Below are 24,321 nucleotides of genomic sequence, written 5' to 3' on the forward strand. Positions count from 1 at the left end.
CATTGCATTCCAACCTCTGCAGATGGAGTTAAAATAGGCATTTACTCCATCCAGAGCTCTACCATCGTTTGAGTTTTCAACTATTGGTGGAAGGTACTTTCAATGGACATTGACAGATTACATACAATGTATCTTGTTGAACAGTCTGGCATGTCTCACTCTATCTCATGGCTAAATCAGTTTACCCAGGCCATCTCACTTCATTACAGAAAATTCAGATTTTCCTTTCCATGTTTCATTTCAGTTAGTTGAGTTGAGTTAAGTTTATTATATTTCTATGCTGCCCTATTCCCCGGAGGGGACTCAGGGCGGCTCACAACCAAGTCAGGGGGGGGGGGTACAAATAAGAAAAAAGAACATGAAGAAAACAATACCACAATTTAAAGCACTCAACAACCATACCATTCGAGGGGGGACAAAAGACTCATTAGCCCCAGGCCTGTTGGAACAGCCAGGTTTTAAGGGCTTTGTGGAAGGCCTGGAGGGTGGTGAGGGTCCGAATCTCCACGGGGAGCTCGTTCCAAAGAGCCGGAGCAGCCACAGAGAAGGCCCTCCTCCGGGTGGTCGCCAGTCGGCATTGGCCAGTAGATGGAATTCGGAGGAGGCCTAATCTGTGGGATCTAATCGGTCTATTGGAGGTAATTGGCAGTAGGCGGTCTCTCAAGTCACCAAACCAAGGACATGTTAAAACAGGGACTTCTCAAGTTGCCAGAGAGACACTTGTAACATCAAATCTTAAAAATGGCTAGCCCAGAACAAAAAGACCTTTCCGTTAGAAAACTATTTAACAAGGCTAACAAGAGCCTAACCAGAATAAATTTTGAACACCTGGCAAACGGTTCACCGACAAATGCGCGATAGACATATGCGCGCCGACAAAACTGCGATGGACAAATGAGCGCCATCAAAACCGCTAATTGATTTTCGACAAAAGCACGACAACAAATGCGCGACAACAAAATCGCATCATCAACAAACTATAGACAGCCCAGTGAGTGTGCTGGGCCTTTAACATAGTGGGACGTTTATATGTACGTTAGAACCCTAACCCTAACTTTAACCCTAAAATGTTTTCAATTTTATTGTGCTTGTCATCGTGCTTTTGTGGGCGCGATTTTGACGTCGTGAATTTGTGGGCGTGATTTTGACATCACGTTTTAATCGGCGCTATTTTGTCAGCGCGCATATGTCTATCACGCAATTGTCGGGTCACGCTGGCAAACATGGGTGACTTCACCAAGTACCTTATCAAGGTCAGATATGTACATGTGGTACACCATTAATACAGGCCATCACTCATATCCTTTTTGATTGTCAATTACATACGTCAGCTAGAGCACAACATAGCAATAGCAATAGCAGTAGACTTATATACCGCTTCATAGGCCTTTCAGGCCTCTCTAAGCGGTTTACAGAGAGTCAGCATATTGCCCCCAACAATCTGGGTCCTCATTTTACCCACCTCGGAAGGATGGAAGGCTGAGTCAACCCTGAGCCGGTGAGATTTGAACCGCTGACCTGCTGATCTAGCAGTAGCCTGCAGTGCTGCATTTAACCACTGCGCCACCTTGGCTCAACATAGTCACTAATTGACAGAATATACCACTGGGATCATATCAATAATTTATCTTACTTTCTTCAAAGTACAAACACAAGCATAGTTAGACAGACTGTTTGTAGTTGAAATTATTCAACTGAGAGTTTGGGGACAATGCTACCGGATTATTTCGTTTAATATTTTTATATCCCAATATGCTGTGTTATTTTATCTAATTTGACATGATCATTTGACTTTCATAAACAATAAGCAAATACATTCTAATACATCATTACTTTATTTAAATCTTTTAAAAAAATTATAGGTAGTGAATAATGCATTTCACCAATACTATAAATTGCACATATAAAATATATGTGGCACAATTTTCTATATAAAATTGTAGTCCAGGAATGGTTTCAACTTAGAATTAATTTTGTAAAATAAACCAAAGAATCCATAACTCAGCTCAGCTCTTATAGATGCCTACTTGCACTACCATCTTATTGTCTAGAGAATTTCTTAAGATAAATTATCCAAAGACCAAGGTTCTAATTTTCTCTAGAAAATGTTTCAATTCTTTTATTATAAATGGGAAATTAATAAAGATAACATTTGATCAGGTTAAGACCTTTCAGGTATCTAGACATCCATTTCAAGCTTTCTACCTGTTGGAATAATCAACTGAGCAAGTTTTTTGTTGATGTCCTTAAAGCCTACAATGCACTTTTGAGTATATGTTCAGACACAAAATTGAAGTCAATAACTCTTGTATTGCTAAACTGTCCATTGCATCACTCATGAAATATGGTATTTGGTCTGACCCCCCTCGTTCCACACCAAAGCACACTCCGAGCCAGAGATAAATTGCGGCATTTAATTAACAGATAAACAGGTCCTTGGCAGCAATCCGGCACAGACAAGCTTGGGCAGCAATCCAGCACAGATAAGGCTTGGCAGCAATCCAGCCTGTCAAGCTCATAACAATGTTCTCCGACATTCGATCCTGTGTTGACTTCTGCAAAGAGAGGCGTGTGCACAAGTAGACTTTTTATAGTCTGGAGAGGGGCCTAATGACCACTAGCTGAGTGCAGTTACCTCCTGTAACTGCACAACTGTTCCTGATGCCTACTAGCTCTTCGATGGTGTGCATCCAGGAACAACTCACTACTGTCATCTGGCCCACTCTCCCTTGTCTCCTCCCCACTGGTCCAAGGCTCAGGTGCCTCCTGGTGGTCAACCAGCCTCTCTGCGCCCTGCTCGGAGTCGGAACCCTGTCCAGGGTCCTCCACATCCTCCAGAGCCAACTCAGAGGGCCCCTCACTGTTGGAGTCTGGTGGCAGCTCCAACGGCTCCTGCTGGGCCACAACAGGTATTTATAAACCCAATTGTCAGAACTCTGTTGTTTTTTTGACTAAGAATTTACTAAACTTATTCTACAAGATCAAAATGTGGCAGGTTTTTAACAATAGCAGTTGCTTGCCAGAGCCAATTGGTAATTCTTTTTCACTACTGTTTCAGATTTGGCTTTGCTGTACTTTGAAGTATTACATTTGTGTTTTATTGGTCTGGGACCGTAAATAAATAAACATTCTTGAATGAGATGGGACTGATATCCAGCACTGAAGCAGAAGTATTGGAGATTAATTCAGTGAAGTATAAAAAAATAATTCACTGCTCTTCTCTATAAAATAAAGCAACTATTGAGACTAACAGCTCATTAAATACTGCAAATCAAGGAATCTTGATGTGAGAACAGCAAGGATGGGTGTGTGTGTGTGGAGGGGGATAATGATAAAATATATGATTTATCCATAAGATAATTTAATTTTTCTGACATTTCTTGATACAGGTGACTAATGGGGTTAGTGACTTGTAAGGGTCACTCTGGTTTAAAGCATAATGGCTGAATTTAATATTTTACATAATTGACACCCCCACTTTTTTTTGGAGAAGGTATGCAGCTGTGCCATTCCCGACACCCAGAGAAACATATTGGGACCGCAACTTCATAGACAGCTCTGAATTAGAACAATTCAGTTGGAACAATTGAATTGGAGCAAGGTTGGTTAAACCTGTCTACTTTGCCTTCCATGGAACAAAATTTGTTCTGAAGTACTCCAATTCTCCCCAGGTTAAATATGTACTTTAATTTCAACATAGAAAACACCACCTGCATGATTTAATTGGATGAGATTACCACTGAATCAAGTGTAGAAAATTGTCAAGACAAAGCATTTGGTCACAAAGGTCAATGGCATAGAGGAAAATACTCTTGGGGAAAAGACTGACAAGCTAATTTGATAGGAAGCATCCTATATTCCCTACCTTAAATCTGTCCCTAATATTCGTAGGCTTTACAAGTGGAACTCAGAGTTCAGAAGCATGATAAAAGTAGAGTATTAAAGTTGTAAAATCCTGGTAGAATCTTAGTTTAAGTCAATAGACTTGAAGTGGACAAGGTCAAGAATCAACCATGGCAAGAATTCCATGAAGGCTGTTTAGACTAAAGTGACCAGATTTTAAGATGGGTAAAGCGGGACACCATTGACCGGAGGGGGGGGGCTCGGAGTACCTGAGCTATAAAAGAAAAGAGGGCTGTAAAAACCATGAAGTATTACCCCTGCCGCCGCCGCCACCTCCTCCGCCATGCTTTTGAGGAGCTTTCGAGGACTGAGCCGCTTGGCCTGGAACCGAGCCTCCTCCTTGCCGCACTGCTGCCAGTGGAAATCCCCCTCCGCCCGAGGCCGCCAGACGGCTGTTGCAAAAACGTCACATGTTGGCACGCGCAGGAGAGGAGTGAGCCTCACCCCTCGTCGGGCACTGCGAGCAAGCTGAGCGGAGGGAGGGAAACCACTGCCCTCTAAAGGCCACATTGGGAATGACACTTCAGAGAAATAAAAACTTTTTTTTAAACTGCGTCTTTTTAAAAATTGATGATTCGGCATCTTTTCTTTCTTTTGGAAAATCGGGACTTTTTGAACACTCCGTGGGACACGGGACAAATTTTGAAAAATCGTGACTGTCCCGCCAAAAGTGGGACGTCTGGTCACTTTAGTTTAGACTAGTAAACTAGAATTAAATAATAGAATCTTGAAAGCCTGTTAACATTTCTCTCTCTCTCAAAAAAAATATCATCGATCAGTTGCGTTTCTTTTTCATGCTTTCCTCTTTCTCAAGGCAGGGTAGCATTTTTTCAAGAATTTCCTCTGAATGGCTTGCTCATTCGTTCACTATTCCCAAGGTCAGATCTATATTCCTTGACAGAGAGCCAACCTCTAGAAAGTGATGCAAAAGTTGTGAAAAGTATCTTCATCCAGTCAGAAAGTATCTTCATCTTCATCCAGTCAGAAATAGCAGACATAGGTCATAACAGTAAAAATTGGTTGAGATCAGTGGTGGGTTTCAAAAAAATTTGGAACCTCTTCTGTAGGTGTGGCATGCTTTCTGGGTCCACTGGTGGAACCTCTTCTAACCAGTTCGGTAGATTTGATGAACCGGTTCTACCGAATAGGTGCCAACTGGTAGGAACCCACCTCTAGTTGAGATATATCTATCAGACAAATATTTTGTAAACTCTGATGTAGAAAGGTATTGGGAATTTGACTTCTAAATATTTTGATATTACTTTTTGCCTGTTTTAATAGTCAAAGTTGTATCTAGTAAAAAAAAAAACTATAGACTTTTAGCTTCAGAGAATGATTTAAAGGTCAGTATAGTCCAGTCAGAACTTCAGATTAATTCAGCTTACTGGGGAATTTAATAATGGAAAAGGAATTTTTAAAGCACGTTTATTGCTGAACTTAGCTAATAACTTAGCTAAGAGTGAGATACACAAAAGGGATTTTTGAACAGAAAGTTCATCTAAAGGACTGCAATCCTATCGTGTTTACTTTAGCAACCTATTGCTTCAGAAGTATCTCTGCAATAACAATGAGGAAAGTGCAAATATTCTCCGTTTGAGAAATTTTTATCACAAATTCTGCACTGTGGTTTGATGCTCATTTCTACAATATTGATAGATCATAGGCGCTGCCTTTATTTACAAGATACCCTGGGAAAGAAGTACAGAAAGAAAAACATTGCTTCCCCGTGCAGAACTATATCAAGAGAAACCTATCATGGAAATTCCCCCCCCCCCCAATCAAAGCAATATGGTTACATAGAAAAAAGAAGGGTTTATTGAATCTCCTTTTTCCCCACCAGCCAGGAAGAAACCAAATCAAATCAGTTTTATCCATTATTGCATGTGCTCTCTAGAGCTTTCAACCCAGGATGAAAGCTATCAGAATGAGAGGCATGAAGAAAATACAGTGAAACAAAACCAATAATTGCTTAAAAGAACTATTTAGAGAGGAGAGGAGAGAGGGTGGCCGAATGCTTTAAAGGTAGTCCTCAACTTATTACTGTAATAGAGCCTGCTCATTAGGGTCGCATATTGTAATGGACATTAAATGAAGTGTTTTAATGACCCACCCCAACCATCCATGCTCTCTCCAATGCAATTGTTAAATGAATGTGCAGGTTGTGGCCCAGCAGGAGCTGTTGGAGCTGCCACCAGACTCCGACAGCGAGGGGCCCTATGAGTCGGCTCTGGAGGATGTGGAGGATCCTGGACAGGGTTCCGACTCCGAGCAGGGCGCAGAGAGGCTGGTTGGCCACCAGGGGGCACCTGAGCCTTGGACCAGTGGGGAGGAGACAAGGGAGTGTGAGCCTGAGGTCAGCAGTGAGTTGTTCCTGGATGCCCGGCACCGAAGAGCTAATAGGCGTCAGGAACAGTTGCGCAAGTACAGGAGGTAATTGCACTCAGCTGGTGGTCATTAGGCTCCTCTCCAGACTATAAAAGGACTGCTTGTGCTCACGGCCCCCTTGCAGAAGTCAACGCAGGAACTAATGTCGGAGAACATGATTGTGAGCTTGACAGGCTGGATTGCTGCCAAGCCTTATCTGTGCTGGATTGCTGCCCAAGCTTGTCTGTGCTGGTTTGCTGCCAAGGACCTGTCTTGTCTGTTAATTAAATGCTGTAACTTATCTTTGGCTCGGAGTGTGTTGGTATGGGATGAGGGGGGTCAGAACGGTTGTTAAGTGGAGGAGGGGTGCCTCAGGGGTGGGTAATCCAAGGTCTCCTTTACCCCCAAGGCACTTGGTGCTCTGCTCCATGTCCCCCCCAGGCCTCGACCTGCTCTCAGTCTGGTTACTCAGCCATGCAAGGGAGCCTAAAGCTGGTCAGAAGTGACCAGCACAACCAAGACAATTACAGTCTGTAGGTTGAGACTACTTTCCATCTTCCCAAAGTCTCCTCCTGCCCCTTGGGATTCCCTTTCCTATTGCTGTGGGAAGCCAGAGAATTACCTAAAGATGAACGATTGCTTTTTTCTAGATAAAGGAAGCCAGAATTCTACATTCTCACATCTTGTTGAATTGGGCTGACCAAGCTACAGCTAGCTGCATAAATTATACCTGTTTGCCAACAAAGCCAGCTGTTATGCGGTATATGAACGCATTTACTACAAATCCAGTTTTACAACTATGTATGACAGATGAATACAATCAATAGCTCATTTAATAACATTAAAACCGTGATATAATATTTTGTTGAATTCAACATAGTGGCTTAACATGCACAGTATGGCTTAATAGGTGTAATAAACCATAATGATTGGATTAGTAGATCTTGTTATGTCCAAAACAAAAGAAACAAAAATATGTAGGGACTTCATGTGTGATTCAGATCTGTTTTAATTGGTGGTATATGGACCACCATATGGGCCTTGGGCAGGGGTGGGTTTCAACCGGTTCGCAGCGGTCCCCGCGAACCGGTTGGTTGGCGAACCCGGAAGTAAGTAACTTCCGGGAACGGCGAAGGGCCCACCTGCCCGTGCTCCTTACCAGTCTTTGAAGGATTCTGCGCTTCCACGCAGGCGCATGGCACATACAGCGCCTGCGTGATTCTCCGCGAGCAGCTGGATGGCACATACAGCGCCTGCGCGAGTCTCCGCGAGCAGCTGGAGCATCACGCAGGTGCTAAGACGCATGTGTGAACTGTGCGCGTGTACGAGGACGCCGCCAGCCCCGTTCCAACCGAAGTGGTTGGAACGGGATTAGCAACCCACCCCTGGCCTTGGGCAATTTTATATGTTCCATCCACATTCTCATTATACTGTTGTTTGAATGGTTAATTTATGCACTCACTGCCACCATGATTATTAACAGAAAACAAGGTCTGGGGGATGCCAGTGTTGGCTGACTCATTCATTCATATTAACAACTGAGCACATTTCCCTATTGAATAAAGTGCCATTGTTATTCTATTCTATAAAAACAAAGGTATCAGCTTCCTAAAAATAATTAGCTATATGTCAAGAATCTCTATTTAATCTCTATTTAAAGCTATCGTGTTGAAGGGGAAAATAAACTTGCTGAAGAACAGACGGTTTTCAGAAGGGATCAATCAGTTCTTAAGCAATCTGTAGTTTTTTACCATTTAACAAACACTTTTCCCAAACCAGAGCAGGGGTAAAAATGCTCTGAAGTCTGTTACAGGATCGCTTCACGCATTTCAGAGGTGAAATGCCAACTGTTTGGGACGGTTCACCTGAACTGGCAATAAAAAGTACTACTGGTTCGCCTGAACCGGTAGTAAAAAAAATGCTTTAAAAAGTTTTAAAAAGTTCTGATGATCAGCTGCGCAACAATCAGGTGTGCTGCGCGATCGTCAGAACTTTTTTTTACTACTGGTTTGGGCAAACCAGTACCATTTTTTACTACTGGTTGAGGTGAACCGGCCCAAATTGGGAGCATTTCACCCCTGAACCAGAGGTTCTCTTTTCTCAGCCTTCACTGATTTTAAATTTGCTTTTGATTTAATTCCATGGATAGGCTGTGGGGGGAAAAAACAATCAAGGAGATACTTAGAAGATAAAAAGATTATTCTAGCCAGTCAATCCTTCTAAACTAACATCACTTTGAGAATCAGATTCTCCAGAGAAGTGTGAGACATTGACAAGGATATAAACTGTATTCTGGCCTCTCTTTTATTGATTTAATTCTACATGAGACTTGAAACACTGACATTTATGCTCTGATAAGAAGAATTCTTAAAACAGATTTTGTGGCACGTTTATTTTCAAATCAGCTGGCACCCAGCCTTATAGCATATGCTTTCTTTTTTTCTTAATGGGAACGTGTCAGCCACTTTTAGCCCTTCAAAGTAGCACAATCAGAAGTCTTCTTCTATTTTTATTGTAAATACTAACAGAATCTTGCAAGGCTGAAAGTACTTTTCCTCTCCTTTTCCTCTTGACATTTTTTTTATTATTTTATCAAAATATAGAATACAGAAGTACAAGGAAAAAAATGAAAATAAGGGGAAAATAAGTGAGGGCCTTCCATGATTGTTCCAGGCTGTTCTAGAGACAAGAGAGCCTTCATTCTAAGCTCTTTCCAGCTTTCTTTCTTGCAATTGTTCAGAATGCTCTTTCTAGTCTTCCAAACATTGAATGTTGCGGAATGAATGGTTATAGGCTGAAGACTTCCTATATTTCTTTAAACATAAAAGCAACTTCTTTAACCAATTTTTAAAAAGCATATACTGTTTTGGGCAGTATAGATAGAATGAAGATATAGATATCATTTGGTATCTTTGAGCAGGGATATTTACAATACATGTTTATAGCCAACCCTGAAATTCTAATATTAATTTTTCATGGCCGCTTTACCCCTCTGATTTACATATGCTTATCTTCTCTTATGTTGTTATATTTGAAGGGAGTGCCACATTATTTCACAATAGTGCTTCATTACTTAAACAACTCATTATACTAAGTAATAATTTTCATCCAAAACGATCTATGTGGAATTGGTATTACTTGCATTCTAATGACTTTATGAATTTTTAATTTACAAAATGATAACTGACCCAGAACAAGCAATAAAATACCCTTTCCCTTTTGAGATGTTTAACTTTAGTCTAAATACTACATTGCACATGATGACATTTATTAGTTCCTTAAGTAGAAAAATGTAAAGGTCGCACGTGAAATGAAGTATGCATTTTATCATCATCTAAAGATCCAAATGTCACATAATTGCTGCATGAACTCACCAAGATGAATAAGGGATTATACTTTGGTCTTTTGGAAGCATTGCTAAAAGATGTGCTTTAAGGTGTTGTGTTTAATGCTGAATTTCACAACCAGATTTTATATTTATCTTGGGGTAACATTGACAAAAGATAAAGATGAAGAATGTGCTTCAATGCTATAAATATATAAATAAAATATAAATAATTTGGGTGAAACTGCATGTATAGTGTAAGTTTGAGAAAGCTTTGGAAAGTGAGGGTTGAGTTTGGACAAATCAGACTGTGGTTTGTGACGATTGCTTAGGAAGGTAGCTGGTACTGAAAGATTTTTCAAAAATTATGCTTAGAGGTTCCGCTACTGCAGTGGAAAGATTTTTTTAAGAAGTAGGCATATAATCCATCAGGATGGTTTTAGACTGCCTTTTCAATGTTGTCTTCAGTAAAATCGATATGTGTTAGATCATCGTAATCGTTATAATTGTTTGTTATATGACTGGGAAACATAGGGTATGTGTTATTGCTGTTTACAAAGACTGAGCCAAAGAATGTGTTAAAGAGATTGGCTTTAACAGTTTCATCATTATAGTCTTTATTATTTGGTCTTTTTAGGGGTGGGGTGGATCTCGAGTCTTTAAGTTTGTTGTTTATAAAATTATAGAAGGCACAGGTGGATTTTGTGCCAGTGAATAGAATTTGCCAATCAAGAGATGTGAGTTCATTGTCTATGAGATCGTAGTTGGCACACATAGCTTGCATCAGAGAAATAAACTGACAAACTCTAATTGAATTTAGACCATATGGAATTCAGACCATATGGGATTTTATATTTGACTTGCAGACATCAGCAGAACCAAAAGCTCCAGTGAAGTTTAATTAGAAAGTGGAACTAGCTTAATATAAAAGAACTGAGGAAGAGATTTAGCACCAAGCTTTGATCTTTCTATTCTCGTGTTTCCCCAAGTCACTTTTCTAAACCTAAATCTAGTTATTTACAAAATGAAAAATTTAACTTGCTTGATCCCTGTTCTGATCCCCCTCATCCAACACCAACACACACTCCGAGCCAAAGATAAGTTATGGCATTTAATTAACAGACAGACAGGTCCTTGGCAGCAAACTGGCACAGACAAGCTTGGGCAGCAATCCAGCACAAATAAGGCTTGGCAGCAATCCAGTCTGCCTAGCTCACCATAATGTTCTCCGACATTAGTTCCTGCATTGACTTCTGCAAGAGGGGTGTGTGCACAAGCAGTCCTTTTATAGTCTGAAGAGGAGCCTAATGACCACCAGCTGAGTGCAATTACCTCCTGTAACTGCGCAACTGTTCCTGACGCCTTGTCTCCCTTGTCTCCTCCCCACTGGTCTAAGGCTCAGGCACCTCCTGGTGGCCAAGCAGCCTTTCTGCGCCCTGCTCGGAGTTGGAACCCTGTCCAGGGTCCTCCACATCCTCCAGAGCCGACTCATAGGGCTCCTCGCTGTCGGAGTCTGGTGGCAGCTCCAACGGCTCCTGCTGGGCCACAACAACACCAGAACTTTGTTTTTAAAGAATGGAGTAAATTCAATGTTCAGTTATATACCTGATGTAAAAACATGCAAATATTATTTTTTTCTGCCTGAGTGTGTGTATGCATATATTATTAAAAATATATATATACTCGACTCTTCCTCTTCCCATTAAAAAGCAGTTCTTCAAAATGTCCAGCATATGATCATCTCAACTGGTTTTAAAATATCTAAATATGAAAAATTAAAAATAATATAAAAGGAAAGCCACAATACTTTTAATGAAATAATCATGAATGCTGAAAATGTTTTATAAAGTGTGATTAAGATTGCCACAGGAGCTAACTAGGCATCTTCCAGATGTATTGCTAATAGCAGTAGCAATAGCAGTAGACTTATATACCGCTTCATAGGGCTTTCAGCCCTCTCTAAGCGGTTTACAGAGAGTCAGCATATTGCCCCCAACAATCCGGGTCCTCATTTTACCCACCTCGGAAGGATGGAAGGCTGAGTCAACCCTGAGCCGGTGAGATTTGAACCGCTGAACTGCTGATCTAGCAGTAGCCTGCAGTGCTGCATTTAACCACTGCGCCACCTCGGCTCTTACCAAAAGAGATAGTTAGAGGGAAGCTGAATGAATTTCAGTGAATCAATACACTGCTTCACTGAAACGAAGCAATGGCATATTCCTGCTCATCTCATCAAAAGGAATGGTTAGGGGTAAAGACCCAAGGAGAGATAACCCTCTCATAGCTGGTTTATTATTTTTTCATTATTGTTCACTATTAAGCATTTTATCCAGTTGACCTCTGGTTATAAATAACAAAATTTCTTGATGTTGGAATGCAGAGAGAACAGCAACATCACTTCCACATATGCTCAAGAGGTTTTCTCCTTCTCTTTCAATCCCATGCATTCTCCCACCGGATCCACTCGGGATTTACTTAATAGAGGCAGAGGTGCCTCTTGAATTGTGTGACATCAGCATGCTTTTAACTACATTAGGGAAGTTGAGCTGGTTTTGCCATTACAGATAAATTATGATCTAGCACTGATGTAACAAATCTTGATTCTTCTCACTTCAACATTCATCATCATTATCTTCACTAATTAAAGAACATGGTGTACAAAAAACAAAAGGGGCTGCAACCTAAATCTGAAAGAAAAAGTAAAATGCAGGGAATAAATTGGGGAAAAGGTAAACTATTATGACATGTATTTGGTTTGATTATTATATATCACATTGGGCAACATATAATTGTGATAGAATGAATATATTAAGCATAGTTTTAAATCTCTCAACTCACAAAACAGTAAAAGAGGAAGAGAAGATATTTTTTTTAAAAAAAGAAATCAAACTCTGGGTTTATTATCTCAATCAGCATTAAAATTGATACAAATTTAACCCCAGTTTATCCCACTCGTGACCCCAATCCTCACCTCTCAAAAAGGAAGAAAGTAAGCAACAAAAGAAAGAAGGAAATGAATAAGTCGATAGAAATGCTTATGACTCTATAGCAGTGATGGCTAATCTTTTTCGGATCGCGTGCCAAAAGTGGGGGGAGCACAGGGGGGGTTATGTGTGGGTCTGCCCACACCCATAATGCTATGCGTGCAACCCACACAGGTGCAGGCGACCCTTGCACCCCCTCCCCTTCTTCCCAGACTTTTGGAGCTTCCTATCCACCCACTTCCCCCGCCTCGGCCGCCCAAGGTCGGCAGAGTATGCCTGAGGGCGCTTCACCTCTCTGTGATCTGAGGGATGTTCTTGCCTTGGTAGGATATCTTCCCTTCAAAGCCACACCTATAGTGCGAGAAGGAGAGCAGTGGAGGCAAAACGGCCTTTCTGGGCTCATCTGAGGAAGTCCGTCTCCCCTGCGGGCTTCCTTCTCTTTGAGAAGCGGTTTGCAAAGTTCTGGTTTTGCAAGGCACTTGTCAAAGAGAAGGAAGCGCAGGCTTCTTCCAACAACTGAGTACTCTGCTCCGGCAAAGGAAGTAGGTGGGCGGGGCAAGCATGGTGCAGACAGATGGGGCGAGAGAGCAAACAAGCAGTGACTGGGTGGGCAGGGGGAGCAAGCAGGGGGGCATGCCAGAGGAGGGACCATTCTGGTACGGGGCCTCCAGAAGCCCCGGTACACGAACGGACGCCGGATTTCCACCACCAGTCCCCACCTACCAGACCAGATCAGCTGAAATCCACCTCTGCTCTGGAGGGTGAAAAATAGCCGAAAAAGAAGGCCGAAGTCAGTTGGCCAGCATGTGCATGTACACTGGAGGTGACAGGGCAACACCTTGCATGCCCTAACAAATGGCTCTGCGTGCCACCTGTTGCATGCGTGCCATAGGTTCGCCATCACAGCTCTATAGCATTACATCTCAAATGAGACTGTGTCTCAAGAGCCGAGGTGGCGCAGTGGTTAGGGTGCAGTACTGCAGGCCATTTCAGCTGACTGTTATCTGCAGTTCAGCGGTTCTAATCTCACCCGCTCAAGGTTGACTCAGCCTTCCCTCCCTCCGAGGTGGGTGAAATGAGGACCCAGACTGTGGGGGCGATTTGCTGACTCTGTAAACCACTTAGAGAGGGCTGAAAGCCCTATGAAGCGGTATATAAGTCTAACTGCTATTGCTATTGCTAAACATATTATATGAAATGCTTATTAAAAAATAGAATACTTCTTTTTTTTGAAAAATTAGAAGAAAGAAGAACAGGCTAATTTCAATAAACTTGAGTGATGGCAAAGTGACGGAAATTTAGGTATGTCTTTTCAATGAAAAGGCAATAAAAATCTAGGTTGGTGTCCCTTCCCACCCTACTTACAAAAATCCAACCATATCAATCCTGGTTTAACTTACAATTTACAGAAGGCTTGAACAGCCAGTTTGTAATTGTCCAAGCTGATCATCACTCATCTGTGGCTCTCATCTTTTGCTAACTGCTTCCAAGTGAGATAAATGGGAGGTTGTACTGTTGGTGACAATTAGCCGGTAGGCAAAAGTTGGGTTGGACCTCTGTTCTGACCCCCTCCTTCTTCACTCAATCACAGACGACAGTCAGACAGACTTAAAAGGAAAGAACTTTATCAGTCTCGGCTCACGCTGGCTGCAAGCCCAAAAATAAACATAAATAAAGTCTCTGACCAAAAAGGTTTTACAGAAAGAAAGCAAATCACTTCTCCAAGTGTCTCTTTGAATCAAGGTTACAGAAAGCAAATCACTTATCCAAGTGCCTCTCACAAACAAACCACGACCAATGCACGACGAACCACGAACGAACGAGTGAACGTTGACTTCTGCAACCAGGGCGTGGCACCATCAGTCCTTTTATCTCCAGAAGACCACACTAACGAGCCCCAGCTGCATTGTTATTCCTGCATCCCGACTCAACTCACAGCAAACTTCTGCTGAGTCACAACAGACCACTATGCAGTAGAAAAGGAATGGAAGAAAATATTCCTAGTTTCTGTCCTGAATTCATTTTAATTGCTTTTGTTATAATAAAATGATGGGCAAAATTGCATGAAGTGAATGAAAGCAATATTCTTACTTACAAACGTGTTTGTTAAGGATGGAAGGCAGGCAGAGAAATAGAATGGGGTAGTTCACTAGTCCCTGCCCCCTTATTTCGCCTCTCTAACCAGTCTGCGGCTACTGTGGTTTTCATGGGTGAAATTAATTTCCTAGCATTCAGGAAAAAGTCACGGATGCCAGAAACCTTTGTGACCTGTTATATCATTGCCACTGATGGCCTGCTGCCATTTTCCATCAGGACAAAATGATACTGCCATGTGAAAACGTGCAATACAATCCTTTTGTGAAGTGACCTCATACAGAAGAGCTAGATTACTTTAAAACTGTGAGAAATTACTTCAGAAGAATGACCTTTCTGTTTAACAAGAGTCCAGTTTAACAAAAAGTTTGCAACTAAACCTTTACTGCTATTCTCCTTGTTTTCTTCCTTAATAAGATAGTGTATCTTATCTTATCCTTCAATTTTATCTATTTAAAAGATTTGTAAGCTGCAACGCTAATTGTTGCAGCTTAGAATTTTCCTAATGTCGCCTACCGCCAGTTCACATGGCGTATCATTTCTACCATACCAGTCTAGCTGGTTTTCAGCCAGCAAAAGATGCAATTTGATTGTATTCTGCCAACTATATGACAAAGGTCCATCTGAAACATGATGACATGTACATTTTATAAATAAGCAGGAAATTTTACTCAGCTTTTTTTTTTCAGATTCAGGACTTTTTTTTCCAGTTTATGGACTTTCAATCATGAGTGTAAGTTTAGTCAAAGACAGGTCAAAGGATTAAGGCAAGACCTAATGCTAAATTTGATTTGATTTCAATTAGATTAACAAAAACAACAACAAAAAAAAACCCTCACACAATATGATTACTGCTCTTGCATTAAAGTTAACAATTCAGGATAAACATTTGGAGTTAACCGAGAATCCTCACCCCAAACCTAATCCTCAAGCCTGTCCATTATTTTATGTATAAATAAAAAACCAACATCACCAGTTAGACAAAATAGGTGCTGGAATGGATTTTTGTAATTAAGCTAAGATGAGTTCAAATCAAATTAAAGCTATAAATACCATCTAAGAATTAAAATTTCTCAAAAAATCAAAGTCATAAGCACATATCATCCCTCTTTAATGTATGGGTGTTAAAGGGGAGAAATGTAACTCTTCAGAAAATTGAATTCCATTGAATTCTTATTTTTTTAAAAATGAGTGAAAAATAAGAAGCACAATGGCTAGTATATGTTTTTTCATGCCTTCTTGTCTGGCCAATGTTTTGCAAAGAACTTGCCATTAATTCTTCATTATTTACAGAATTAACAAGCTCAAAGAAAGCATAGGCTTAATTTTAATTTCTATTGTCACAAGAACTTCAATCTGATCATATGTGGACCAAAAAATCATTAACTGTTGGGACTTTTGTAAAATTGAATCCCAACTGTTGATGGCATGTTCTGAAATGAATTGCTAAACAATACGAATGCTACTAGTAAACATTTTATAAATGAACTATTCAAAATGTTGCTAGGTTTTTAAGATCAAGTGCAGTGCAATAATGAATGAGATTAGGTGGTGAAAATCAGGGCTTGACTTCAAAACGATCCTTTTAACCTAATATATTTGTTACAATTTGTATGGGTTAAAAACAAAAGAAATCAAAATATAGAATTGTCTTGAATTTTTGCAGAAGGGATAGCGGCATAAAATGTTTTGTTTTATTGCATATTAAATGAAAATGATTTATTTCTTAATCTAGTCAGAATCATTTAATCCATTTATATTAGTCATGCATAGTGGTTACAATGCAGTACTTGATTGCCAGCAGTTCGGCAGTTTCATTGTCACAGTCTTAAGGATGAGTCAGCCTTCCATCCTACGGAGGTTGGTAAAATGAGGACCCAGATTATTGGGGGCAATATGCTGACTCTATAAATTGCTTACAGAGGACTCTAAAGCATTGGGAAGTGGTATATGATTGCTATTGCTATTTCACCCATATAAATTTGGAAAAGAAAAATTAAATGCTTTGCTAATGAAATCAATAAAAGCAAACAGAAAGTGTTTTGTGAATAGGTTAGGCACAGAACAATTATGTATGGGATGTTGTGAAATTTATAAATGGTGTAAATTGGCCATAAAGTTAAGTTTTTTCAGAACCATTGTAACTCTGAATGGTTGCAGAATGAGCAATCAGTAAACAAGGACTACTTGTGATTCTGGACCTGACACTTTCTGCAAATTGTACAAAGGAGCTCAGTAGAGTTAAGAATTTAATAAGTGAGGAAATGCTTTTGAAACAAAGAAGGTATAAGGTGAAGTGAGGCTAAAGCAGGCTGCCTCAAATATTTATTCCCACAATGAATAACAACCCTTCTTCCTTCCATTTCATATTCAGAACTGAACTGAACTAGTATTAGAATTTTATTTTAGCACTCGTAATGAAACAGCATATTTCTTTTATCATATATGACTGTAGCAACATAGATGGCAAGGCAACAAATTTTATTTTTCAAAATCTTGCTGTCATTAACTGTCTTTTAAGGTTTATGCCTGGAGAGCTACTACTTAGCTAATGTGAGAGCTACATTTGGAGTAAAGGATTCCTAAATCAATCTGATTTCCTGTTTTGTTAGGGTGGCTGGTTTAGTTGATCATGGGAATGTGGTTGACAAAGTAAATCTTGACCAGCGAAGTTGAGATCCTAGTTGAGAAGGTGATGGTAATATATGAATGGGTCTGTGCTACTATTATAAGCATACTATGCTAGCTAAACAATTGTACCCAACAAGCATATGTTCGAGGTTCGAGGTTCAAGGTTCATTTTATTTATATGCCGCCCTATTCCCAGCGGGACTCAGGGCGGCGCACAAACCCAAGGAGGGGAAGGGAAATACAAAAACTACAACAAAAAGTACAGGGCATTTAAAACAACCAACAGCCATACAATTCGAGAGGGGAAGGGAACTCATCGACCCCAGGTCTGCCGACACAGCCAGGTTTTAACGGCTTTTCGGAAGGCCTGGAGAGAGGTGAGGGTCTGAATCTCTGCGGGGAGCTCGTTCCAAAGGGCCAGAGCCGCCACAAAGAAGGCCCTTCCCCGGGTAGTGGCCAGATGACATTGGCTAGTAGACGGAACCTGGAGGAGGCCTAATCTGTGTGATCTAATGGGTCTTTGGGAGGTAATTGGCAGCAGGCGGTCTCTCAAGTACCCACATTAATGGCCCCACATCCAGGTGGTGGGAGTAATTAAACAATGTACCACAGTACTCTGTTCTAGATCCTGTACTATTAGAATATTTATAAGTGACTTGGATAAAGGGTTAAAAATATGTTTATGAGATCTGTGGATAACAAAAAGTTAAATTGCAGCAAACATGTTAAGAGGATAATATCAAGGAAGATCTTGGCAAGCTGGAATAATGAACAGAAACCAAACAGATGAATCTTCGCAGAAAGAAAAGGAAAGTTCTTCAAACAGGGGGGAAAAAAATCAAAGATATGACCGAAGACGCCATATACTGGGTAAAAATGTGCATGAAAAGTTTCAGGATATTTTAATGGTTCACATGCTGAACATTAGCCAACACTGTGAACCACTTGAAAAGAAAAGAAAAAAAGGAAATGCAATTCTAAACTGCATTAACAGAAGTGTGGTATAAAGCTTAAGAGACGTAATCTTTCCTCTCTATTCTGTACTGGTTAGACCAGACCAGTAATATTCTGGACAAGATGTTTAGGAAACACAATGGAAAACTGGACTATGTCCAGAGGAGAGCAGCCATCATTATAACAGAAATACAAAGAACATTAGAAATTGTTGACTACATTTAGCCTGACAACAGAAGATTGCTGGGAAACATGACAGCTGTCTTAAAATAGTTAAAGAGCTGTCATGTCGGAGACAGTAAGCATTTCTGTTTAGGGTTCTTCCAGGAAACCATGAGTTTAAATTATAAGAAAGCAGTTTGGACATTAGGAAGAATTTCATACTGATAAGGGCTGTTTAACAATGTAATGGATTGGCTCAGGAAGAGGTGGATTACTTTGCTGGAAATGTGTAAACAGAGGTTAAACAATGACCATCGGTCAGAGATGCTATAATAGTGTCCTGGACAGGGAATTGGATTAGATGATCCCTAAGATCCTTTTTATTCTATGATACAAATTAAGTACTCCAGGATTCCTTGAGGTCGGAAATGGAAGTAGGCGACTTGAAACAAGTTTTCATTTCATAGCTGAAATTTTGTTTGCTCAGAATATGGGAAAAATAAGCTTCATGTAGCCGATTTACTGTAGCTCTAGAAAGAAGAGCAATCTATAAGACCTTGGTTATTTACCTTTAAAGCCCTACATGGCTTAGGACCAGCATACCTGCGAGACCGCTTACTGCCACATTCCTCCCAAAGGCTGGTCCCACAGAGTTGGTCTCCTTCAGATGCCGTCAGCCAGACAATGTCGGCTGGCGGCTCCCCGGAGGAGAGCCTTCTCTGTGGCTGCCCCGACCCTTTGGAACAAACTACCCCCAGAAATCCGGATCTCACCCACTCTCATGGCCTTCAGAAAAGCTGTCAAGACCTGGCTTTTCCGGCAAGCCTGGGGCTGTTGACCTCATTGTTGAGGTCCAGCCCTGACTGAAATGAATGTATTTGTGTTGTTTTTAACTTATCTTATTTTATTTTTATTTTCTTTTATTTCCTTTCCTTCCTCTTTTGTAAACCGCCCAGAGTCCTCCGGGATTAGGCGGCCTATAAATAAAATTAAACTTACTTAAACTAATCAGAAAAGGTAATGTGCAGAATGGACTGATCAGCTGTTCAATTAATAAGGCTCCCAAAAGACTTCCTGAAGTTAATGGCAAAAGAACAATTTACAGAACCTGCCTAGGAGTGAATAGTTTGATGTCAATGGATGCCGATGTACATTTAAAAAAAGCTATTACCTATTAGCTTCTTTTCCAAGAAAAATCAAGAGATAAATAATCACCTTAATGAAAGATTAAGTAGAAACTGATTGCAAAAAATGAAAACATATTGGGAAACTATACGTATGAGAATAATAAATGCAAAATCTTTTCAAAACAAAATTATAACTACAGGTGTCCCCGCATTTATTGACAGCATAAACTCATTTACCAGCTACAATGGGGACTCACAACTCCATAAACTAAGCAGCACAGTCATTAAGCACCAAATTACAATGGCAGTTTCTGTTAGTTCTGTGTACAGTTAAGTGAATTACCACAGGTCAATAAATCACGACATGACGGTGGCTTGTGATTTCCTGCTAGTTTTCTCATTGATTTTCCTTGTCGGAAGCTGTCTATGAAGTTGCATACGGAGTTCACATGTGTACATGACTGCAGGATACTGCAACTGTCATAAATGTGAGCTACTTGCCTAGCGCCAAATACATGACCACATGAGCACAGGAATGCTGCGATGGCTGCAACTTTGAGGACCATTTTTAAGCCTTGTTTTTCAGAGCCAATGTAACTTTGAATGGTCATTGACTGAATGTTCAATAAGCAAGGACTACCTCAGTGGTGGGTTGCAGGTGTTACGCCCTGGTATGGGTGTACTGGAGCCTGCCCAGAGCACCGGATACTGTTCCGGTATGGTGCTCCGGAGGGCCCACCCACCCAAGCTCCTTACCTGTCTTTTAAAGCTTCCGCGCTTCCACGCACGGTGCATACAGTGCCTGCACGACGCTCCGCTGAGCAGCTGGAGTATCGCGGAGGCAGTTAAGACGCATGCATGCGCTGTGCGTCTGTGCACACACTGTGCATGTCCATGTGGACGCCGCTGGGCCCTTTCCAACTGTACCAGTTGGAACGAGATCCGCAACCCACCACTGGACTACCTGTACAATTTTTGGTGAAATTGTCATAAGTATCCACCACAATATGAGTTCTCATTAGCTCCTAATGCCTTATTTGAACTAAATAAGTCATCTATTCTTGGAACAATCCCTTGTAGAAAGAGATGTAGGGTAAAGTTACACTCCCTCATGAAAGGAAGAAATGATAGAAGTCCTTGACTTGCTTTTAAGACCAACTCAACACAAAAGTCTCTTGATCAGGTAACTATCATATTCCATAAAAATCAGAGCAGTTTGCTTTTTTTGGTTAAGCCAGGATGCTTAAGATGGGCTAATATAAAGTAATAATACTTTGATTTTGAACTGAGCAGCTTTTAAAAAGTGGTTAGTTTAGAGAACCGGGGTAACCCGACTAAACCAGATGAAATTGTATTTCCCCTCTCATCAATACATAGCTGTAAGGAAAAAATAAATAAACAAAAAGTGGTATCAAAATTGATGAACACATTTTTCATAACACAGAGAGCATTGAAAGTTGCACATACCTTTACAATAAAAGGGGCAATTAGCTTTATTCTTCCCAAACAGAATCCATGAAGCCAGCCCACAAATAGTCACATCTTCAGCCCAGTTCAAGTGAAGCTACTATTCAGAAGTACTTTATACTGGTCTGATGAAGCCACTTCAGAATTGCAACATCAAGATGCAGACACACACACACACACACACACACAAACACTCACAGAGATAATATATTCCCTTCCTCTTAAATGAGTTTCTTACCTCAGCTTTTATCTTATTGTCGCCAAAGCATAAATGCTGTAAATAAGCAGCAGCGTTAGATTGTACGGAGGGAAATTGATGTTGTAACATCTGAATAACTTCTGGAAGTTCCGGATCTCGCCATCCAAACTCTCTGTATACAAAGAAACAAGAAAAGATCCATCAGTGTTCACGCGGTTGAAATGCCTAACAGTTTAATGTATTAACAGGAAATTGTTTGCGGGTATGGGGGGGGGATATTACCTCTGGAATGTATATGAAAAGGTAATTACTGCCATTACCACCCCAATTAAAAAAATAATAATGATAGAAAATAGCGTTCATTTTATTAGGATCTTCGAGTTCTATTATTCTAAAATAATAGAAATAGAATGCACTATAGGAAGCCCTGATAAGGATTACGAAAATAAAATACACAAAAAGCACAGCCAATATGCACAGGCATGCCATCTCATTGATGGGGAGCAATACCAATCCAAAGATTAGATTTGTGGGGACGGACGGACAGCTTTCTCACAAGAGAAGATATTGGAGGTTAAGGCCCTGAGTGGCCACTTACTGCAGCAAGAAAAGGTATTTTTAGATGCAAATACAAACAGATTCCTATCCTCTCTTGAAGCAGTTGCTATACCCTTAAGTACACAAAATCCTTTAGCCCACTCTATTCAACAGATAGGACCAATGCACTACTTTTAAGGAGGCATGAAATTCCTTTCTTTACTTTAGTTTGTTTTATACTATCTCTGCTATTTCCAAATTTTAGAGAGAAAACCTCCAGCAACATAGCTTCTCTTAGCACTCCAGCAAAATTTATCAACAACATTGTCTGTCTGTGTCTGTGTGTCTGTGTGTCTGTCTGTCTGTCTGTCTGTCTGTCCGTCCGTCCGTCCGTCCGTCTGTCTGTCTGTCTGTCTGTCTATCTATCTATCTATCTATCTATCTATCTATCTATCTATCTATCTATCTATCTATCTATCATCTGTATAGAATGTATAAATATAACCACAATATTTGCTTTTGTAAATAATTTCTTCTTTCTTTCTCCATTCACATCAATCTAGACTGTTGGCAACTAAACACCTCATTACTTCTGAAAAATGAAGAATTTAATTCTCTTTTCTTTTGATGGGTGCATAGTATACTACTAGGAGATAAAATTCATTGCTACCTTCATGCCATTATTTTAACTCAGTTGTAATTATTGCCTGCATTTGCATTTCATGCTAAGCTAAAGACTCATCCTTGGTCACTGATCCAGGATATGCAGCATGCACAAGTGCATACACCTATGTAATCAGTTTTATGATATTCATTTTTATTTCAAAGGAATAAATTTTACTTTATTGTTGTTACATACTGTTGTTTATCTATGACATTTTAGCTTTGGAACAAGTCTTGGTGAGATGAAGAAATAAAGATTTCCTACTGAAAAAGAATGCTTAGGAAGAAACATGTTCCCCCCCCCCCTTTTGTATAACAAAGTAACATGGTGCATTCTCTCATGTTGTGTCTGTGGTTGGGTATATATATGTGTGTTTTCTTCAGGTCATGTGTCTAGTAGGAAGGGAACTTAAAAGGAGCCAATATTCTGAGTCACTTACTCAACTACCTTTTCTGTAAAGAGGCAGTAAGGATTTTTTTTTCTGTATTATTTGTAATCCTGAAAAAAATGGCATATTGCCATTTTATACACAAAAGTAGCAATTGCCCATTGTTCAGTGTTTGTTTAAAACTGTGTCCATCTGCTTAGTAGAAAAAGGAAAAAGTCTTCTAAATGTTGCCACCATCATGAAACACAGCAATCACTCAGGTGTTGGATAAATGCACATTTCATGGCTAATAACATCCCACCATGTTAATCATTTTATGAACAACCATCCATGGGAATCATTCTGTGGGATGCTTTAACAGGTTCTCAAAATTCTAAATGTGCTAAAAACACTAAATTAAATTGACTCAAAATTAATGTGACCACCCACAAAAATAGTTTTGTTATATTTTAAGATTATACTCCAGAAGCAAGATATTTGGAACAAATTAATAATTGCTATTATTATGTGTGCAATTCACAATTATCACTGATTATAGATATTGTTTTTAAACTTTTTATCCTATGACCTAGGATTAAAATTTGATTAAAAATATATTGCTTTATTTTATATTCCGCCTTGTTCCACTGATGTCCTTAATTTATAAAAATCAAGATGTCCTTTATCTATGGCTAATGTAATATTTATAAACGTTACTTTTTAAAAGGTGGAAGCAAATCTTTTCCTTCATTCGCCATTCATAGATCAGTTGAAGGGAAAAAGAATTCTAATAACAGGAATAATTTTGCAAGGATTAATAAATTTGTAAATGAATTTTTTATATAAATTCAAAATGCAGATGATTTTTTTCAGAATGAATAGAATACTACATGTTCATTTTTAAAATGGAATTCTATTCCATTCCATATTCAGTGGCACATATTTCTAGTTGAAGTAATAGAAGTTTTTCTACTTATTCTTATTTTAAACCAAAATATGGCAACACAGTCAGGATTGGGACTCTCAAATGCAGGATGAGTAAAAGCTAATCTCTGTTCTTTGTTTCATACATGCAAGTCCATACAGCTTGAGAAATGCAGAGTACTGTTATGCAGTCACTTCCGGATTTTATATTATTTTCTACACCTTTCATCAGGCTTGGAAAAAATGCTGGCATGTGTGAAAATAAACTAACTTACAATAAGCTATGATTATAGACTCAAGACGTTTTACAACTTTTAACCATAATCAGAGCTATGTATAGCTTAGCATTGTACATGATTCTAGTCATTGTATGGAGGTATGTATGTATCACTGTTGGACCAACAGTGATATTCTATTGTAATAAATTTTGAAAACAAGGCTTTATTGAATTAATTCAGTGAAAACTTATTTATTTTTCTTTGCTTTACTTACTGTGTTTCCCAGAAAATAAGACAGGGTCTTATTTTCTTTCGACCCCTGAAATAAGTGCTTGGCCTTATTTTCGGGGTGGTCTTATTATTTCTGCAGTGCAGGAGGCGGCGAGCGTGATCACTACATG

At 39.8% G+C, this 24,321-nt stretch overlaps 1 protein-coding gene across 1 annotated transcript in view; it reads right to left on the minus strand.

Moving 5' to 3' along the window:
• Positions 1 to 24,321, minus strand: part of CTNND2 (catenin delta 2) — a 256,541-nt gene that overhangs the window by 125,977 nt on the left and 106,243 nt on the right. The window contains 1 exon segment of the mRNA XM_032219498.1: positions 21,250 to 21,382. Coding sequence (XP_032075389.1) covers positions 21,250 to 21,382 — 133 coding nt within the window.

The sequence above is a fragment of the Thamnophis elegans genome, chromosome 6 (genome assembly GCF_009769535.1).
Source record: "Thamnophis elegans isolate rThaEle1 chromosome 6, rThaEle1.pri, whole genome shotgun sequence".
Classification (NCBI taxonomy): Eukaryota; Metazoa; Chordata; class Lepidosauria; order Squamata; family Colubridae; genus Thamnophis; species Thamnophis elegans.